General features: G+C 49.0%; 1 protein-coding gene across 4 annotated transcripts in view; it reads left to right on the top strand.

The window, feature by feature from the left end:
- The first annotated feature begins 14,281 nt into the window (after positions 1-14,281).
- The window catches only part of PAX7 (paired box 7), a 114,676-nt gene continuing 112,792 nt past the window's right edge, over positions 14,282-16,165 (top strand). For 3 of the 4 annotated variants that reach the window (XM_050791547.1, XM_050791538.1, XM_050791529.1), the window contains exon 1: positions 14,282-15,127. In XM_050791547.1, the coding sequence (XP_050647504.1) occupies positions 15,043-15,127 (85 nt within the window). In that variant the 5' untranslated portion in view covers positions 14,282-15,042. The remainder of the gene's footprint in view (positions 15,128-16,165) is intronic. The other variant, XM_050791553.1, reaches the window with a different exon arrangement.

The following is a 16,165-nucleotide window of genomic DNA, read 5'->3' as shown; positions in this document are numbered from 1 at the left end:
GCTGTAGACTACAGGAGTCCAGCCTGTTGCTGTTCTTCCCTGGTGCTTGGCTCTGGGGCTAACACGCTGTGGGTGTCCAATAAATGTGTCTTTCTGGGTGCTGTCTTTGCTTTTAGGTGGACGTAAATTACACCAGTGCCTCCCACTCCCTAAAAGGAAGGGAACGGAGAGATGGCACAAGAGTGTGGAAACATCAAGAGTGGCCATGGCTCTCTTGGTTTTTCACTTTGACATTGGTTTAGGAGCAATTAGGTGCTGAAGCCTGAACATGGATCCAAAGTCCATTTATTTTCATTGTAATAATTTTCACATGGGTGTTCTTATTTTTTAAAGTTGTAACCCTTGGCCGGGCACAGTGGCTCACGCCTGTAATCCCAGCACTTTGGGAGGCTGAGGAGGGCGGATCACAAGGTCAGGAGATCGAGACCTTCTTGGCTAACTCGGTGAAACCCCAACTCTACTAAAAATACAAAAAACTAGCCGGGCGTGGTGGCAGGCGCCTGTAGTCCCAGCTACTCGGGAGGCTGAGGCAGGAGAATGGCGTGAACCCAGGAGGCGGAGCTTTCAGTGAGCCAAGATCGCGCCACTGCACTCCAGCCTGGGCGACAGAGCGAGACTCCATCTCAAAAAAAAAAAAAAAAAAAAAAAAAAGTTGTAACCCTCACCAGGTGTGGTGGCTCATGCCTGTAATACCACCATTTTGGGAGGCTGACGTGGGCGGATCACAAGGTCAGGAGTTCAAGACCAGCCTGGCCAACATGGTGAAACCCCGTCTCTACCAGAAATACAAAAATTAGCCAGGTGTGGTGGTGGGCGTTACTGGGGAGGCTGAGGCACAAGAATCACTTGAACCCAGGAGGCAGACGTTCAGAGAGCTGAGCCCGCCACTGCACTCTAGCCTGGCAGCAGAGCGATACTCCTTCTAAAAAATAATAAAAAATAAAAAATAAATAAATAAATAAATTTATATATATAATAAAGTAAAATAAAATTGTGACCCTCATTATAGAAAATTTACAAAATGTTTGGAGGCAAAAAGAAGAAAATAGCTATTACCCATAACCTTACCCCTTAGGAGTACTCACTCATCATTTGGGAATACATTCTTTGGGTGCTATTTTTCCACACAGAAGTATTTTTTTTCTTAAGTAGAATCATGCTGTTTGGGAAGTTGCCTTTTTTTCACTCTATGTTCCATGACTATTTTTGCAGGTCATGAAATTTTTCCAGGTACAAATTCCAAGGGGTGGGATATAGTTCCATTAAGAACATAGACTCAGCCAGGTGCAGTGGCTGACGCCTGTAATCCCAGCAGTTTGGGAGGCTGAGGCAGGCGGATCGCTTGAGCCCAGGAATTTAAGACCAGCCTGGGCAACATGGTGAAACCATGACTTCTACAAAAAATGCAAAAGTTAGCTGGGCGTGGTGAGGCACATGTGTAGTCCCAGCTACTCGGGAGGCTGAGGCTGGGGGATCACTTGAGCACAGCTAGGTGGAGGCCGCACTGCACTGTGATTGCACCACTGCACTCCATCCTGGGCAACAGAGTGAGACCCCGTATCAAAAAAACAAAAATAAAAATAAAGAACATGTATGTAGACTCTGAAGCCAAACTACCTGAATTCACATTGGCATCTGCCACTTACTAAATAAGGGAAGTTGGACAAGTTACGTAACTTCTCAGTGTCTCCGTTTCTTCACCAGTATAATTGGGATGATAGTATTTGTACTTATCACAACAGTTGCTAAGAGAATTCAATGAGCTAATCTATGTAAGGCATTTAGGATGGTTGCTAGCATGAAGCTGAATTTCTGGTGGAATATGGGTTATAGCCTAAAAACACTACACATTGTTGCCTCTTATTATGTGTCCTTGTAATGGCCTGGAGTATTCCATTATATGGATGCTTCATAATATATCTGTCAATATCCTATTGTTAAGAATGTTTACTTTTTTCCAGCTTTCCCTTTTAGAAAAAAAATACTGTGACGTACTTATATCTTGGCACATATGCATGTAAATTCCTAGGCATACAAAGTGATGTACTGAGGATGGTTCTAAACATTTCTAGAGCTTTTGAAACACACTTGCTAAATTGCCCTTCAGAAAGCATAGCAATTTACTCTGCCACACAGTATATGAGTCACACTTTCCAGACCTCTCAGTCATCCTGGTAGTACCATTCTCCCCTTCACAACTGCCACTTAGATGGGCTGGGCATGGTATCTCCTTGTTTTAATTTGCTTTTCTTTGAGGTTTCTGGTAAGACAGACCATTTTTCATATACTACCAGCCCTCGAGTATGTCTTTCATAAAGTGCCTGTCTACGTCCTTTGCCCAGAGATTGTTCATCATCCTTATTGATTTGTAAGTGCTCTTTATATAGCAAAGATATTAACCCTTTGCAGCGGAGGCACTGAAAGCTTTCAATCTAGTTTGCCATTTGCTCTCAATTTTATTTTCAGTGTTTTTTTCTCCCCCTGTGTGTTACTTTGTTTGCCTCAGATCCCAGCCATGGGAGCCATAGCCTCCTCCCCCTCAGCATCTTCCCTGCCCAGCTCCACCAGCCTGGGGCCCTTTTAAGTCTGCAGCCTGGGGCAGTCTCTTTGATTTACTGCCCCCCACATAATGAAAAACCCCAGATTGGAAAGTGGTCTATCAGGTCTTTCCAGAAGTTTAAAACGACCCCCAAATCCACTGGATTCCTACCCCTGCTGGCTGCCTCATAAGGTCACAGGTCATAGGTCATCACGCCCCAATGACCCCCAAAAAGGGATAACTCAAGCCCCCTGGTGATAACAGTTGATACCAGCCAACAGGTTTGGCTGCTTGCTTCTCTAAAGTTCCCTGATAATTTTTGGTGGAATGTAGGTTATAGCCTAGGATAGCAAGAGGAAAAATAATATTCAATAGAGGATAAAATATAAGAAATGCCCCTGACTGAGCCCTGCTAAGTGCCAGCTGCTCTACATGCATTATCTCTGCAGCAATCCCCACAAGCTAAGTGTCACTGTGCTCGTTTCTTAAAAGAAGAAATGGAAGTTCAGAGAGGTTAAGTAACTTGCCCCAAGAAACCCAGCTCCTGAGGGTTGAAGCCAAGATTAAAATTTAGCTCGTCAGATTTCAAAACCTGTGTCCTCTTCCTGAGCCTCACTCACCGGGCTTAACCCCTGGCTCTGCCACATGCTTGTTTTATGACACCAGAAAACCCCTTCACCACATTAGTCCCCAGTTTTCCATCATCTGGGGATAATAACAGCTTGCCTCCATACCATGCAGTATCAAGACGGGAGCCAAGTTTTTAAAAAAACATAGACATGAAGACTCCATAACTGTAAAATGAAAGCTTACCTTTGACAAAGGTACAAATGGCACCTTCGTAGATGAATTCTCAGAAAATAGCCGTTAATTCACTTACAACCTTACAACTTGTATCAGTCGTATATAGTCAGATATTTATATTTACAGAATGGATCGCCAACCCCCCTTCCCATTCCCACAAATCGTTTTCATTTATTCAACAGATATTCACAGTTTTCCAGGTCCTGTGGGAGAGAGGACCGTCTGTGACCTTAAGGAGTTTGCACTGATACACAGATGCACACACATACACACACATGCATTCTCCATTCTCACCTCCATTTGAGTTTTCCTTTACAGTGCCTTTTTTTTTTTTCTTTTTTTTTTTTTTTTTTTTTTTGAGACAGAATCTCGCTCTGTGGACCAGGCTGGAATGCAGTGGCACGATCATAGCTCACTACAACCTTTGTCTCCCAGGTTCAAGCAATTCGCCTGTCTCAGCCTCCCAAGTATCTGGGACTACAGGTGAACGCCACCACGCCCAGCTAATTTTTGTATTTTTAGTAGAGACAGGGTTTCACCATACTAGTCAGTTTGGTCTCGAACTCCTGAACTTAGGTGATCTACCTGCTTCAGACTCCCAAAGTGCTGGGATTAGAGGTGTGAGCCACTGTGCCCAGCTAGAGTATCTTTCTCTTCCATGGCTTGAAACCTCTTGACTCTCCAAGGTCTTAGAGACACAGAATCCCTGCATTCACATGAAACTGGTTCCCTAACGAACCCGGCCTTCCTGACGCATGGCAAACCTGTGTTCACCTGAGTCCCCGTACCTGGGGGTGCAGTCAGAGCAGGTGTGGCCCTACCCTTTCAGAATGTGGCAGCCAGTGGCCAAGTGCCAAGGCTCATGCCTGTAATCGTAGCATTTTGGGAGTCCGAGGCGTGCGGATCACCTGAGGGCAGGAGTTCAAGACAGCCTGGCCAACATGGTGAAATCCCTTCTCAACTAAAAATACAAAAGTTAGCTGGGTGTGGTGGCAGGCACTTGTAATCCCAGCTACTTGGGAGGCTGAGGCAGGAGAATCACTTGAACCAAGGAGGTGGAGGTTGTAATGAGCCAAGATTACACCCTTGCACTCCAGCCTGGGCGACAGAGTGAGACTCCATCTCAAACAAACAAACAAAAAAAGAACATGGCAGCCAGAGCCAACCCTGCATTTGCCCTGCAGAGCCCATTCTGCAGATGCAACTCCAATCAATGTCCTTCAGGATCCAACTGTATCTGCCCAGCAAATGAGACTCTTTTTCTCTTTGAAACCAACATTACCTGAGTCCTTAAGGATAATCTCAAAAACATGATGTTGAGCAAGACAAGCTTCAGAATGGTGCCTAAAGTATACCGTTACATAAACTGTAACAACTGTTTATTTTAATATACATATGTAGTAAAAAATATGGGCCAGGAGCAGTGGCTCTTGCTTGTAATCCCAGCAATTTGAAGGCCAAAGCAGGAGGATTACTTTAGCCCAGGAGTTCAAAGCCAGCCTGGGCAACATAACAAGACCCCGTCTCTACAAAAAAAATTTAAAAATTAGCCGGGCATGGTGGTGTGTGCCTGTAGTCCCAGCGGTTTGAGAGGCTGAGGAGGGAGGATGGCTTAAGCCTGGGAGATGGTGGCTGCAGTGAGCTGTGTGCGTGCCACTGCACTCCAGCCTGGGTGACAGAGACCCTGTCTCAAAAAAAAAAATTATAAAAGCATGTACATTAGTTTCCTGTGGCTGCTGTAACAAATTCTTACAAACCTGGTGACTAAAAATAACAGAAACTTACACTCTTAAGGTCTGGAGGTCAGAAGTCCTCAATTACTATCTCGGGGCGGAAATCAAAGTGTCAGGTCAGCAGAGGGCGCTCTCTCCGGATGCTGCGAAGAGAATCCCTCTCTTGCTTCTTCCCGCTTCCAGTGGCTGCCGGCATTCCTGGACTTACGGCCACATCACCCGTCTCTGCCTCCATGGCCACATTACCTTCTCCTCTTCCATGTGTGTCAAAGCTCCCTTTTCTTCCCTCTTATAATGACACTTGTGATTGCATTTAGGGGCCGCCAAGAAAATCCAGGATAATCTCCCCATCTCATGATCTGTAACTTCATCACATCTGCAAAGACCTTTTTTCATTTGAAGGTAACAGTTACACGTTCCAGGGATTAAGACCTGATATTTCTAGGGGCCATTATCCAGGCTACTACAGAATGTAGAGAAACGACAGATGCCACCTTAGTGACTGTGCTTCCTTCCGGGGAGAGAAGAAAGGGACCGAGGCAGGAAAGGGGTACTCGAGGGTGTTGATTGTGGCCCTAAATAGTTAATGGTAAACATTTATTAAAATAAATAAATAACTTAAAATTTAAAATTTTAAGCCCTGCTTTCTCCTAGCTATGCAACCCTGGGCAATTTATTTCACATCTTGGGACCCTCATCTCATCTGTCATATAAGGATGCTGACTTGTATTAGGATTAAATAATACAATGAATGGAACATGCCTAACACAGTGTCCAGCTCATTGTGAGTACTGAGTTACCATTATGATGATTATTATTTTTTAAAGACAGGGTCTCACTCTTGTTGCCCAGGCTGGAGTGCAGTGGCATGATCATTGCTCACTGCAGCCTCCATCTCCCAGATTCAAGGGATTCTTATGCTTCAGCCTCCCAAGTAGCTGGAATTACAGGTGTGTGGCATCACACCTGGCTCATTTTTGTATTTTTACTAGAGGCGGGGTTTCACCACGTTGGCCAGGCTGGACTAGAACTTCTTTTATTTTATTTATTTATTTTTTTTTTTGAGACGAAGTCTCACTCTGTCACCTAGGCTGGAGTGCAGTGGCACCATCTCAGCTCACTGCAACCTCTGCCTCCCAGGTTTAAGAGATTCTCCTGCCTCAGCTTCCTGAGTAGCTGGGACTACAGGCTTACGCCACCACGCCCAGCTAATTTTTTATTTTTAGTACAGATGGGGTTTCACTATGTTGGCCAGGCTGGTCTTGAACTTACGACCTCAGGTGATCCACTCACCTCAGCCTGTCAAAGTGCTGGGATTAGAGGAGTGAGTCACTGCGCCCGGCCAGGCTGGTCTAGAACTTCTGGCCTCAAGTGATCCACCTGCCTTGGCCTCCCAAAGTGCTGGGATTACAGGTGTGAGCCACTGCACCCAGCCCATTATTATTATTATTGTGGTGGTGGTTCCACCTTTCTGAAATTGAGGAGCATTTTCTACAATGCATCTGTGGGTGCCAGCGTGTGCATATGGGCGCGCACACACACGCACACACACACACGCAAGCACACAACCCTTTCTGAGCAAGAGAAATAAGTTTTTCTGCTCCAAGCCCTGGTTTCTGAAACTCAGCATTGGTAAGGGGGTGGGTACTCAGGCAAGCTGGAAACTACAATGGTAGAAGCGGGGGGAGCCCTTTGCAAAGGTACTTTTTGATCTGCTGTAACTGCCACTATAGAGAATTAGATGGAATTCATTTTTATGATGAAGGAATTAATGGCTATGGAGAGAATCGGGTTCAGGTGGAAGACTTGAATCCAAAGGAGGGAATAAAGCCTTGAAATTCAAATGAAAAATTATTATATAAGCATAAAGGAAACCTATTTTACACCTGTAAGACTAAATGTATAAATATGAACCAACTGCTCCCTCTGGGAAATGGGGATTGTGCTTTTAATTCACCTAGACAAATATGCAGTGCATTCTCACTTCCACCTATACATTTCAATGAAGACTGGGCACCCGCCAGGGGCTCCTGAGTACCCCTAGACTGGCCACCTCCTTCCCCAGGCTAAGCACCTTCTGGCCCAGCAAAAGCCTCTCTGGCTTCCGCAGAATGCCCAGAAAGCAGGTGAGGCTCTCTAAGCTGCAAAATCCTTGAGCAAGGTCATCTCAAAGGCTGCCTCTTGGCAGTAACATTCTCTGATCCTACAGTCCCACACCCCCACCAGGACTCCCAAGGCAGTATCTAAAATTTCACAGTCATCAGAATGTTTCAGCTTCATTCATTCATTCATTCATTCATTCAATAACGCCTCTGAGCACCCACCACGCACCAGTCTCTGTGCTCAGTGCTGAAGATCATCTGGTTTACAAAAGAGAAACTGATGCTGCAAGAGAAGAACAGAAGCAAGAAAGAGCTTTGAAATCTAGGAGGCCTAAGTGAAAAATCTCTTCCCGGCCAGGCACGGTGGCTCACACCAGTAATCCCAGCTACTTGGGAGGCTGAGGCAGGAGAATCGCTTGAACCCAGGAGGCAGAGGTTGCAGTGAGCCAAGACTGCACCATTGCACTCTAGCCTGGGCAACAAGAACGTAACTCCATCTAAAAAAAAAAAAAAAAGAAAGAAAGAAAGAAAAAGAAAAGGAAAGAAAAATCTCTTCCATACTGTCTGATAAGTCTTTGATCTTGGACTCACCTCTGAGCCTCCCTGAGTCTATTTCTTCCTCTGTAAAATAGAGATGCTGTTATCTTCTACTTGGGGTGGCCTTGAGATTAAGCAGACTCACTGTCAATTGTGTGGCACAGAGTGGGCGTTCCAAAATTCTAATTGTGAACGTGAGTACCCAAGGTCAAAGAAGAACATAAGCATCCAACTTCAAGATCGTTCAGCTCTTTACTGTGTACCATCTGTGTTCTTTCAGACACTGAGCTCCGTCCCAGAATTGCAGAGATAAATACAAAAAAAAATCCCAGTGGCCAACTATCAAGGAAGTAGGAAACAAGGAGGCCAGCTTGCGTTGAGTGCCAACCAACTGTAGACCAACCATGACGCTAGGCGTTTTCACCCAACTCATCCATGCTCCTTCCGACAGTACAGATGGCCATGTTTTGAGTTCTGTTGGAGCACTGTTCACCATGCATATATGGCCATGCACCCTCGTGGTGCTCCAAGGGACAAGTCTCCAGTTAACCTGTGAGGAAACCTTAGCACACAGAGAGCAAGCCAAGGTTCAATGTACTGGATCATTCATTTGTCCATTCATTCACCCAATGACGTTTATTGAGCATCCATTATGGCACATAGGATACAGTGATGAACACACAGAACAAGTACCCTTGTCCCTGTGGAGCTTCCATAAGCTTCTACCAAGTCCATCTGTATGCTTCTCCTGCATGTGGGAGAGGAAAGACCCCTCCCCGTGGACTGAACCATGATAGGGGAAGGACCACCCCAGGGAGAGAAGGAAGTAGGAGTCCTGCAAACCAAGCAGGAGACGTGCAAGCAAGAAAACTCAATTCCATCAGCTTCCTCTTCTCAACAAGCCAATCTAAGGTGGAATACAGGTGGCGTTTGATCTTTTCATCCTCATTCCCATCCTGCCTCAGCCCTGAGAAAGCCTGGGGGCCTGGAGGCAAAGTTCGCCTGGGCTTGTGGGCTTCCTTGGAACTTGTGCACAGCCCGGAGCTCCAGGCCAGCCAGCGCACTGGGCTCACCACCTCCCTTTGATTGTTTGATGAAAGTGCTTTGAAGGTCCTACAGATGCTCTGCTGTGATAAGGTAATTGTCCAAGGGCAACATCTACAACCCATTAAGGCTGGACTTGGTGCAAATTGAACTTGGAGAATGCACCTCGGCACCATCTGACACTTGGTCTTTTGTTTCAGCAACTGGGAGTTTGGGAGGAGGCTTTCCTCCCGAGGCTTCCAAAGGGTGCTAAGAAAGAGAAATTCCTGTTACACATGTGCTACCTCACATCTCTGCATGAGCATATGCACTTGTGTGTACACACATGCACGTAAGTACATATGTAGGCACACTCATACTCTCTTGTATACATGCTTTTGTATACTCTTATATAGGTGCACACTTGCTCTCAGCCTCACATATTCATATGAACGTATCCCAGTACACCTTCATCCCAATGCATTCCCCTTAAACCACTGGGACCAGACTGGGGCAGGCTGGCAGGGGAGGAGGGGTGTTCTCTTCTTCCTGGGAAAGTTCTTTCTCCACTTCAGAAATGGAAAGGAAAGACGGATTCCCAGGCACGGGCAGAGAAGAAAAGGCTTTTACAGATATCAGGGACCACTCTGTAAAAATAGCTTTAACCACATCTCTGAAAGCCAGTAGAAAAGCATTAGTAGGAGAGGTAAGTGCAGAGAGAAGAAGGAAGAGGAGTAGGAGAAGCACCTTGGCCCGTCCTGGGTCTCCTTCTAAGCTTCAGCCTCGCTTGTCTTTACTTCCAGAACCTCAAGAGGTAAAAGGCTCCCAGGACCAGCCTGACAAAGAGATGAAGGGAGAAGAGGGAAAAATGGAGGAAAAGAAAGCAGAGAGAAGGAGAAAAGGAGGAAGAAGAAGAAGAAGAGAAGGAGAAAATGAGCAGACATGAGAAACAGGGAGGAGAAGGAAGAATGGAGGAAGGAGAAGCAGGGAGAGGAAGAAGAGGAGAAAGAGGAGGGGAGAAAGGAGAACACCAGGAAAAGAAGGAAAAGAGATGAAGAGGGGCCGGGCACCATGCCCCACGTCTGTAATCTCAGCACTTTGGGAGGCTGAGGGGGGTGGATCACCTGAGGTCAGGAGTTCGAGACCAGCCTGGTCAACATGGTGAAACCCTATCTCTACTAAAAATGCAAAAATTAGCCGGGCCTGGTGGTGAGTCCCTGTAATCCCAGCTACTCAGGAGGCTGAGGTGGGAGAATTGCTTGAACCAGGAAGGTGGAGGCTGCAGTGAGACAAGATTGCACCACTGCACTTCAGCCTGGGGGACAGAGTGAGACCCCCGTCTCAGAAAAAAGAAAATAAAAAGAGGTGAAGAGGAGGAGGAGGCAAAAGAGGAGGAAGAGGAAGAAAAGGGAGGAGAAAGAGAAAATAAAAGAGGAAGGGAAGGAAGAGGAATAGAAAGGGCGAAGGAAAAGGAGGAGAAAGAGAGGAAGGAGGAAGACCAGGAAGAAGGAAAGGAGGAGGCTCACCCGAGAGCCCACTTAGCAGTAGGCCTGGGAGAATCCTGGTTATTATTACTGTTGTTGTATCTTTACTGATGTTGTTCTTGTCCAGTTCTTGAGAACTGGAATCCAATGCATACTATTCCATTATTCTGGGGAAAATGAAAATGTCGAGCAAAATTTCAACTTGGTTTCCTTTTCGTTCCTATTCACGTTTGGGCAGATTGTTTCAAGGTCACCCCTAGAAGAGTCCCACTTCTTAAAAGAAAAGCATAATAATAAAAGGTCGATGCTTCTTGGAAATGTAGTGCTGAGAAATTCCAGTCTCCGAAACCTGGAAGGAGCCTCCCGAGAGTCCTTTGTTCCTGGATGTTCAGTTTCCCTCCCCACCCCCACGCCCACCCCCTCCTGTCATTATCAAACATTTGAAGACTGAATAATTCCATTTGTTGATGTCTTTGGCCTCCTCTAGCAGAGCGGAGCAGGCCGGAGCCTCTGAAAACGCAAAAGGCCCCCAACGAAATCAAAACCCCTGGTTTTCAAGGTGGATTTATCACCCTTTAAAGGAATATTTATTGGGTAATCGCTTTCCAAAAGTGCTCATGACACAGGGGTCTGAAATAAAGAGCGTCCTCTCCCTTGGGCGGAGGGAAGAGGCTGTTGGCCACTTGGGTACAGGGAGGAGGGAGCCCCTTTGTGGCCTATGTCTTGGGAGGGAGCAGCCAGAAACAGGCCAAGTTTCCCCAGCTGAACTCAAGCTGGGTTCTTGCTTCTGTACCTTGGGCCTACTTATTTCTCTCCCATTTCAGTTGGGTTTGGAAGATGCCACTTGGAAACTTGGGAAGAATTCCTATTAGCATTGTTGTTGCCCTTAAGAAAAGGGAAAAGGAGGAATGCAGAGATTTCAGACCAGACAGGGTGAGCCAGAGATAGGAGACAATCGTCCAAACCAAACCACACTGAGATGCGAATGATTGCTGGGGGATTAGCAGGGTGGACTGGGCCCGGAGATGCATTCCCAGACCAAGCAGAGAAGGAGGATCACTTCCCGAAGGTCTTTAGTCAACCTCATCTGGACCAAAGGATCTTCCCAGGGATTCAGGTCTGAGTTACAGCCCAGAGAGCAACGGAGGCCCATACATACCTCAGGAAACCATGGAGATGGGAGAGGCGGTGACAAGACAGACGGTCCCAGAGAAAAGCCGCTGGGGTGAAGCCAGAAAGGCAAGGAGGAAAAGAGAAAGAGAGACCAAAAGAACAAAACAGATGGAGGAGACCGTAAGATAGACTGAGGGACACAGAGAGACAGGGAAAATGTTTGTGTACGAGAGAGAGAGACAGAGAAAAAGAGACAGAGAGAAAGAGGGTGAAAGAGGGAGAGGAGAGAGAGGGACAGAAAGAGGGGGTCAAGGGCTAAAGGAGAACTTTCTGGAACAAGTCCTGCCCAGCCCACAGACTCAGAAGCCCCTCACAGCCTCCCTTACAGCAGCAATTGGAGGTCTTAGGAGTTGATTAAGCCTGCATGGGGGTGACTTTTTCTAGACAAGGGGGTAAGCAAAGGGAAACGAGAGGAGGGGACGCTGCTCTCCCCCACCCCCCGCTACAGTTCCCAGGTGAACCCCCCTTTTCCCCTGCTGGATGTGAAATCGCCATTTCACCCTGCCACACTCCTTAATTGTTGCAAAAATCATTTGTGAAATTGGTCTCCAACAGGCAAGAACGGCCACGCTCATTCCAATAGACAACCGTCCCCTCAACCCTTCCCCCTGCAGCGGCCCGTGGAATCCCGGAGCTGCAGAAACGCTGGGGGTCTGTGTCGCTACTGGACCCGCCACTGTTAGGTCTTTTGTGGGGAGGGTGAAGAACCACGCTGTGGGCGAGATGGCCCCAGTGCAGGACTCCTGAGGTTCTGAGGGTCCCTGGCAGCAGAGGTGTCCAGCTGTGCACTCTCCCCACTCGGCTCAAGATGCTACATGAGCACTGGCCAGAAGAGAGGGAGCCTCCCACCCTCGGCACACCCTGGAGGTCTTTTCCCACTCTGAGAAGTAACCTAAACACACACTCGCACATTCCTGACGCACGCTTGGAGCCATACCAAGGCAACATGGAGGTGACCTCAAAGCAGAAATACAGACGTGGACCCTCACTTAGAAACACACATTTACTCAAACTGACCCCAAACAGACCTACACACAAAACCCACCTACACCTCGACACACAGACCCGGGCACAGGGCTATATTCACACACAAGCACACTGGCATATTCCACAAATACAGGGAAGAAGTGCTTTCAAACCTTCCAGGCAAAGAGGACAACTAGTGACGAATGAATGGATGAATATGCAATACACCTAATACATATGTGTGTGTCTTATATGTGTGTATGCATAAGTGTATATGATACAAATATATGTATATATACACATAGAGAATATATATTCACCTATGGAGGTCAAAGCAGGCCAGGTCCCCAGCAAGGCTGGTGATGTAAGGGGTTGCCATCTTCCCTGGGCTTAAAGCTTGATCTCCCAATCTGTCCTGGGGGAGGGCCCCGTAACTTGGGCCAGGCAAAGTACCCTGGTGTCCACCTTCCAATTCTAAAGTTACTTGGCATTTCCCTTCTCAATTAGAGACAGTGTGAACTTAACAAGTTTTTCAGCAAGGCCCCCATTCCCAGAAGGCCCCACCAAAACCTGATGAGCCCCTTGTGCTGGGAGAGTGGGGAGAGGAGGGAGATCTGTCACATGCTGAGAGGGGCAAAGGTCACAGGTGAGGCAAAGGGGAGGGATGGGGACACCCTGGGGCCAGCCAGCAGTGAACCCCCCAGGCTAAGACAAGGCTGACCCCACTGCCGGGAGAGAGCTGGCAGGGGGCAAGTTTGAGGGCTGGGTTCATTTTATTGTATTTTGCCTCTAGCGTGGGGCCAGAGACGCTCTTTCCCCCGGGAGACAAAAGGCCTGCAGTTGTGGCGTCCTGCCCCGCTGGGAGGGCGTTTCGGCCCCCAGGACTCAGTGTCCTGAGGTTGAGGCTGCTGGTCACCCTGGCTTCAGAGAATGAAGAATTCCGGAACCTCTGATCTCCCCACCCTGACTCCCGATCTTTCCATTGGGTCCTCCCCACAAACCCACCAGCAAGGAGCTCAGAGTTGATGAGCTCAGAGCTGTACCAAGTCTTGACACGCTCCCTCCCTCCCATCTCCCACCTCTTTGGGCCCCCAGATCCTCACACCAGCACCAACTCTCTGTAAACCCAACTACCTGCTGGAAAGGAGTTATGGGCCCGGCCTGGGGGCCTGAGGAGGATGGCGGCGGCTGGAGATGTCTGCACGGGGCGGGGCTGGAAGGGGAGGAAGAGACCTGTCCCTAACACTTGGCAGACCCACTTTTCCAAGCCTCGGAACCAGATACGGTTACTGGGGGCTTCTCAGAGCGGTGGGAAGGTAGAGTAAGAACCGGACACCGGGGTCTGACATTACACAGAAAAAGTCAGAATTCCTCCCTTCAATTCACCCTAGGCCGGTTCCAGGGGAGCCTCACTGGAGGAGTTTCAGAGGATATAAGACGAGAGAGAAGATGAGAAATAGGGCGGACTCTGCCCCTGGGAGGCCAGAGAAAAGACCAGACTCCAGAGAGGCGCCGGACCGGAGGCAGACATTCCCATAGAGCCGGGACTCCGAGAGCGACCGTGGGCGACCTGGGGGCCGGGGACTCGGCGGATCCGGACCATTCATCAAAGGAAGGCACTGGGACAAAGTTGGCCTCCTCCCCTTCTCCCCCAGCCCCCAACTCGCCGGGATCGGCTCCCTCTGTTTTCACGGCGGTTCAAATTCTCCCCCAAAACGAGGTCGAGCCGGGGATTAGAAAAGAGGAAAAAAAATATTCGTTGGCTATTTCTTTTCGTTATTGGTCCTCCGCTCCCTTGTGCCCTGGCCCCCTTCCCTCCTCATGAATAAAAGAAAAGTCCGAACCTATCAGATCGCGTTCACTGCCTCCTCCTCTCCTCCTCCTCCTCCTCCTCCTCCTCCTCCTCCTCGTACTTCGGTGAACACTTTTGCACAACTTACCCATCTGATCACTCGCGCCCCCTCGCTTTTCCATTTCTCTTTCCCCAACCCCGTCACCCCTGTAGCCTCTGTCCAGCCCCGAAACCCGAGGAGGCTCCTTCTTCCGTCTGTCCCCGGGTCTCCTAGGGGACGGGGGGTGTGAAAGCTGGTGTGGAGGGAGAAGCGAGTGTGGTCTGGAGAAAGAAGGCGTGGAGAAGAGGGAGGGAGCGAGAGCGAGAGAATAAATATATAAATAAATACGAGAACGAAATCCACTCCGCAGTCTCCGGGCTCGGAAACTTTGGCCCCGAGCGCGAGAGCGCGAGAGCGCGAGAGCGCGGCGCTCGCCACTCCGAGGCTGGCGGCCCCGATTCCGGCCGCGTTCCCCAGGCCCCCCTTAGCCGTCTGGCCTCGTCTCCGGGTTCTGCCAGGCGCATCAGCCCGCACAACTTCTGGCCGAGCCCAGCCGGCAGAGGCGGACTTGGGGTTGGAGTGTTTGTTTGTTTGAACTTCCTTGTCGTCGCCACCTTCCCTCCCCCCAACCTCCGCCTCCACCTCACCCCCCTCCCCAGCTTCTGGACGCGTTTGACTGCAGCCAGGGGTGGGGGGTGGGGGTAGGGAGTGTGTGTGGAGGGGAGGGAGAAGAGGTTAAAAAAAAAAGAAGACGAAGAAGACGGAAAGAAAGAGATCGCAGCAGGGGTGAAGGCAGCGGACGGGAAGCGATTTTTGCCGACTTTGGATTCGTCCCCGGCGTGCGCAAGAATGGCGGCCCTTCCCGGCACGGTACCGAGAATGATGCGGCCGGCTCCGGGGCAGAACTACCCCCGCACGGGATTCCCTTTGGAAGGTAAGAACGCCCAGGCTGGCCTCGCCGCGACTCCGCCGCCGGGAACTCGGGTTCCTTGGAGAGGCTGCGGTCTCCAGGGGACGGTGGCGGCGCCGGCAGTAGCAGAGGGATCCCGTTCTCTTCTGGGTCCCAGTCCGGGCGCGGAACCCAGGAACTTTCTGGGACCCATACTTGTCCGCTTCTACGTGGGTTTCACTGACCGGCGGCCTTAGCTTCGCAGGTCGCGAGCTGCCGGCCTTTACCCGCAGGGCTGAACTTCTGGTAGATTTGGACTCCTAGTAAATATCAGGTCCCGGTGAATTTCAGCTCTTTCCACTATTTCCCTGCACTTCCCTGACAATTTCTCGGCTCTCCAGACTCTCTGGCTGCCGGCTTTCTACTCTTGTTTTGAATTTTTTTTTTCCACCCCGGGATTGGTCTTCCAGTCCTTTTTATTTCGAACCACCTACCATGGGTGATACTTTATATGCCTCAACTACCACGGCTATCCATTTCTTCCGAAGCCACACTCAAACACTCCTTCTTTTCCGCCTGGAAACAAACTAATTGGAAATAATAATTAGTAACGATTTTCCCCCTAAAACTTTTTACTTGGGCTTCCGCACTCTGGAAATCTCCCGGGAGAGAACCTCTAAACGGCGAGGTTTAGAGAACCTCTCAACGGCGAGAGGGGCACGGCAATGTCCACACCAGGGGAAAGAGCTGATTTTGTAAAGCGTCCTTCCTAAATATCCAGCGCCCGCCCGGGGAGAGCTGAGAGGACGGGCGGCCGCGAACCGGTCCCGGCTGGAGAAAAGGCTGGGAGCGCACAGCCGAGAGACCCGCTCCTGTGTTTTTGTTTTCTTTTTAAACTAACGGAAGGCCTCAACCTGTCACTGAGGGATCATTTGGCTTCTGAGGGTAGGTAGCCTAGGGTGTCACAGAGAAGTCGTTAGAAATACGTGCGACTCTTTTTTTTTTTTTTTTTTTAATTACTCTTCTTGTAATCGTATGAGTCCCTGGCGCGTGAGGAAGGGGAGAGAAGGCAGGGAGGGGGTG

This window comes from Macaca thibetana, chromosome 1, assembly GCF_024542745.1.
Source record: "Macaca thibetana thibetana isolate TM-01 chromosome 1, ASM2454274v1, whole genome shotgun sequence".
Lineage (NCBI taxonomy): Eukaryota > Metazoa > Chordata > Mammalia > Primates > Cercopithecidae > Macaca > Macaca thibetana.
Note: the sequence above shows the minus strand (reverse complement) of the source record. Positions and strands in the feature narration are given on the sequence as shown.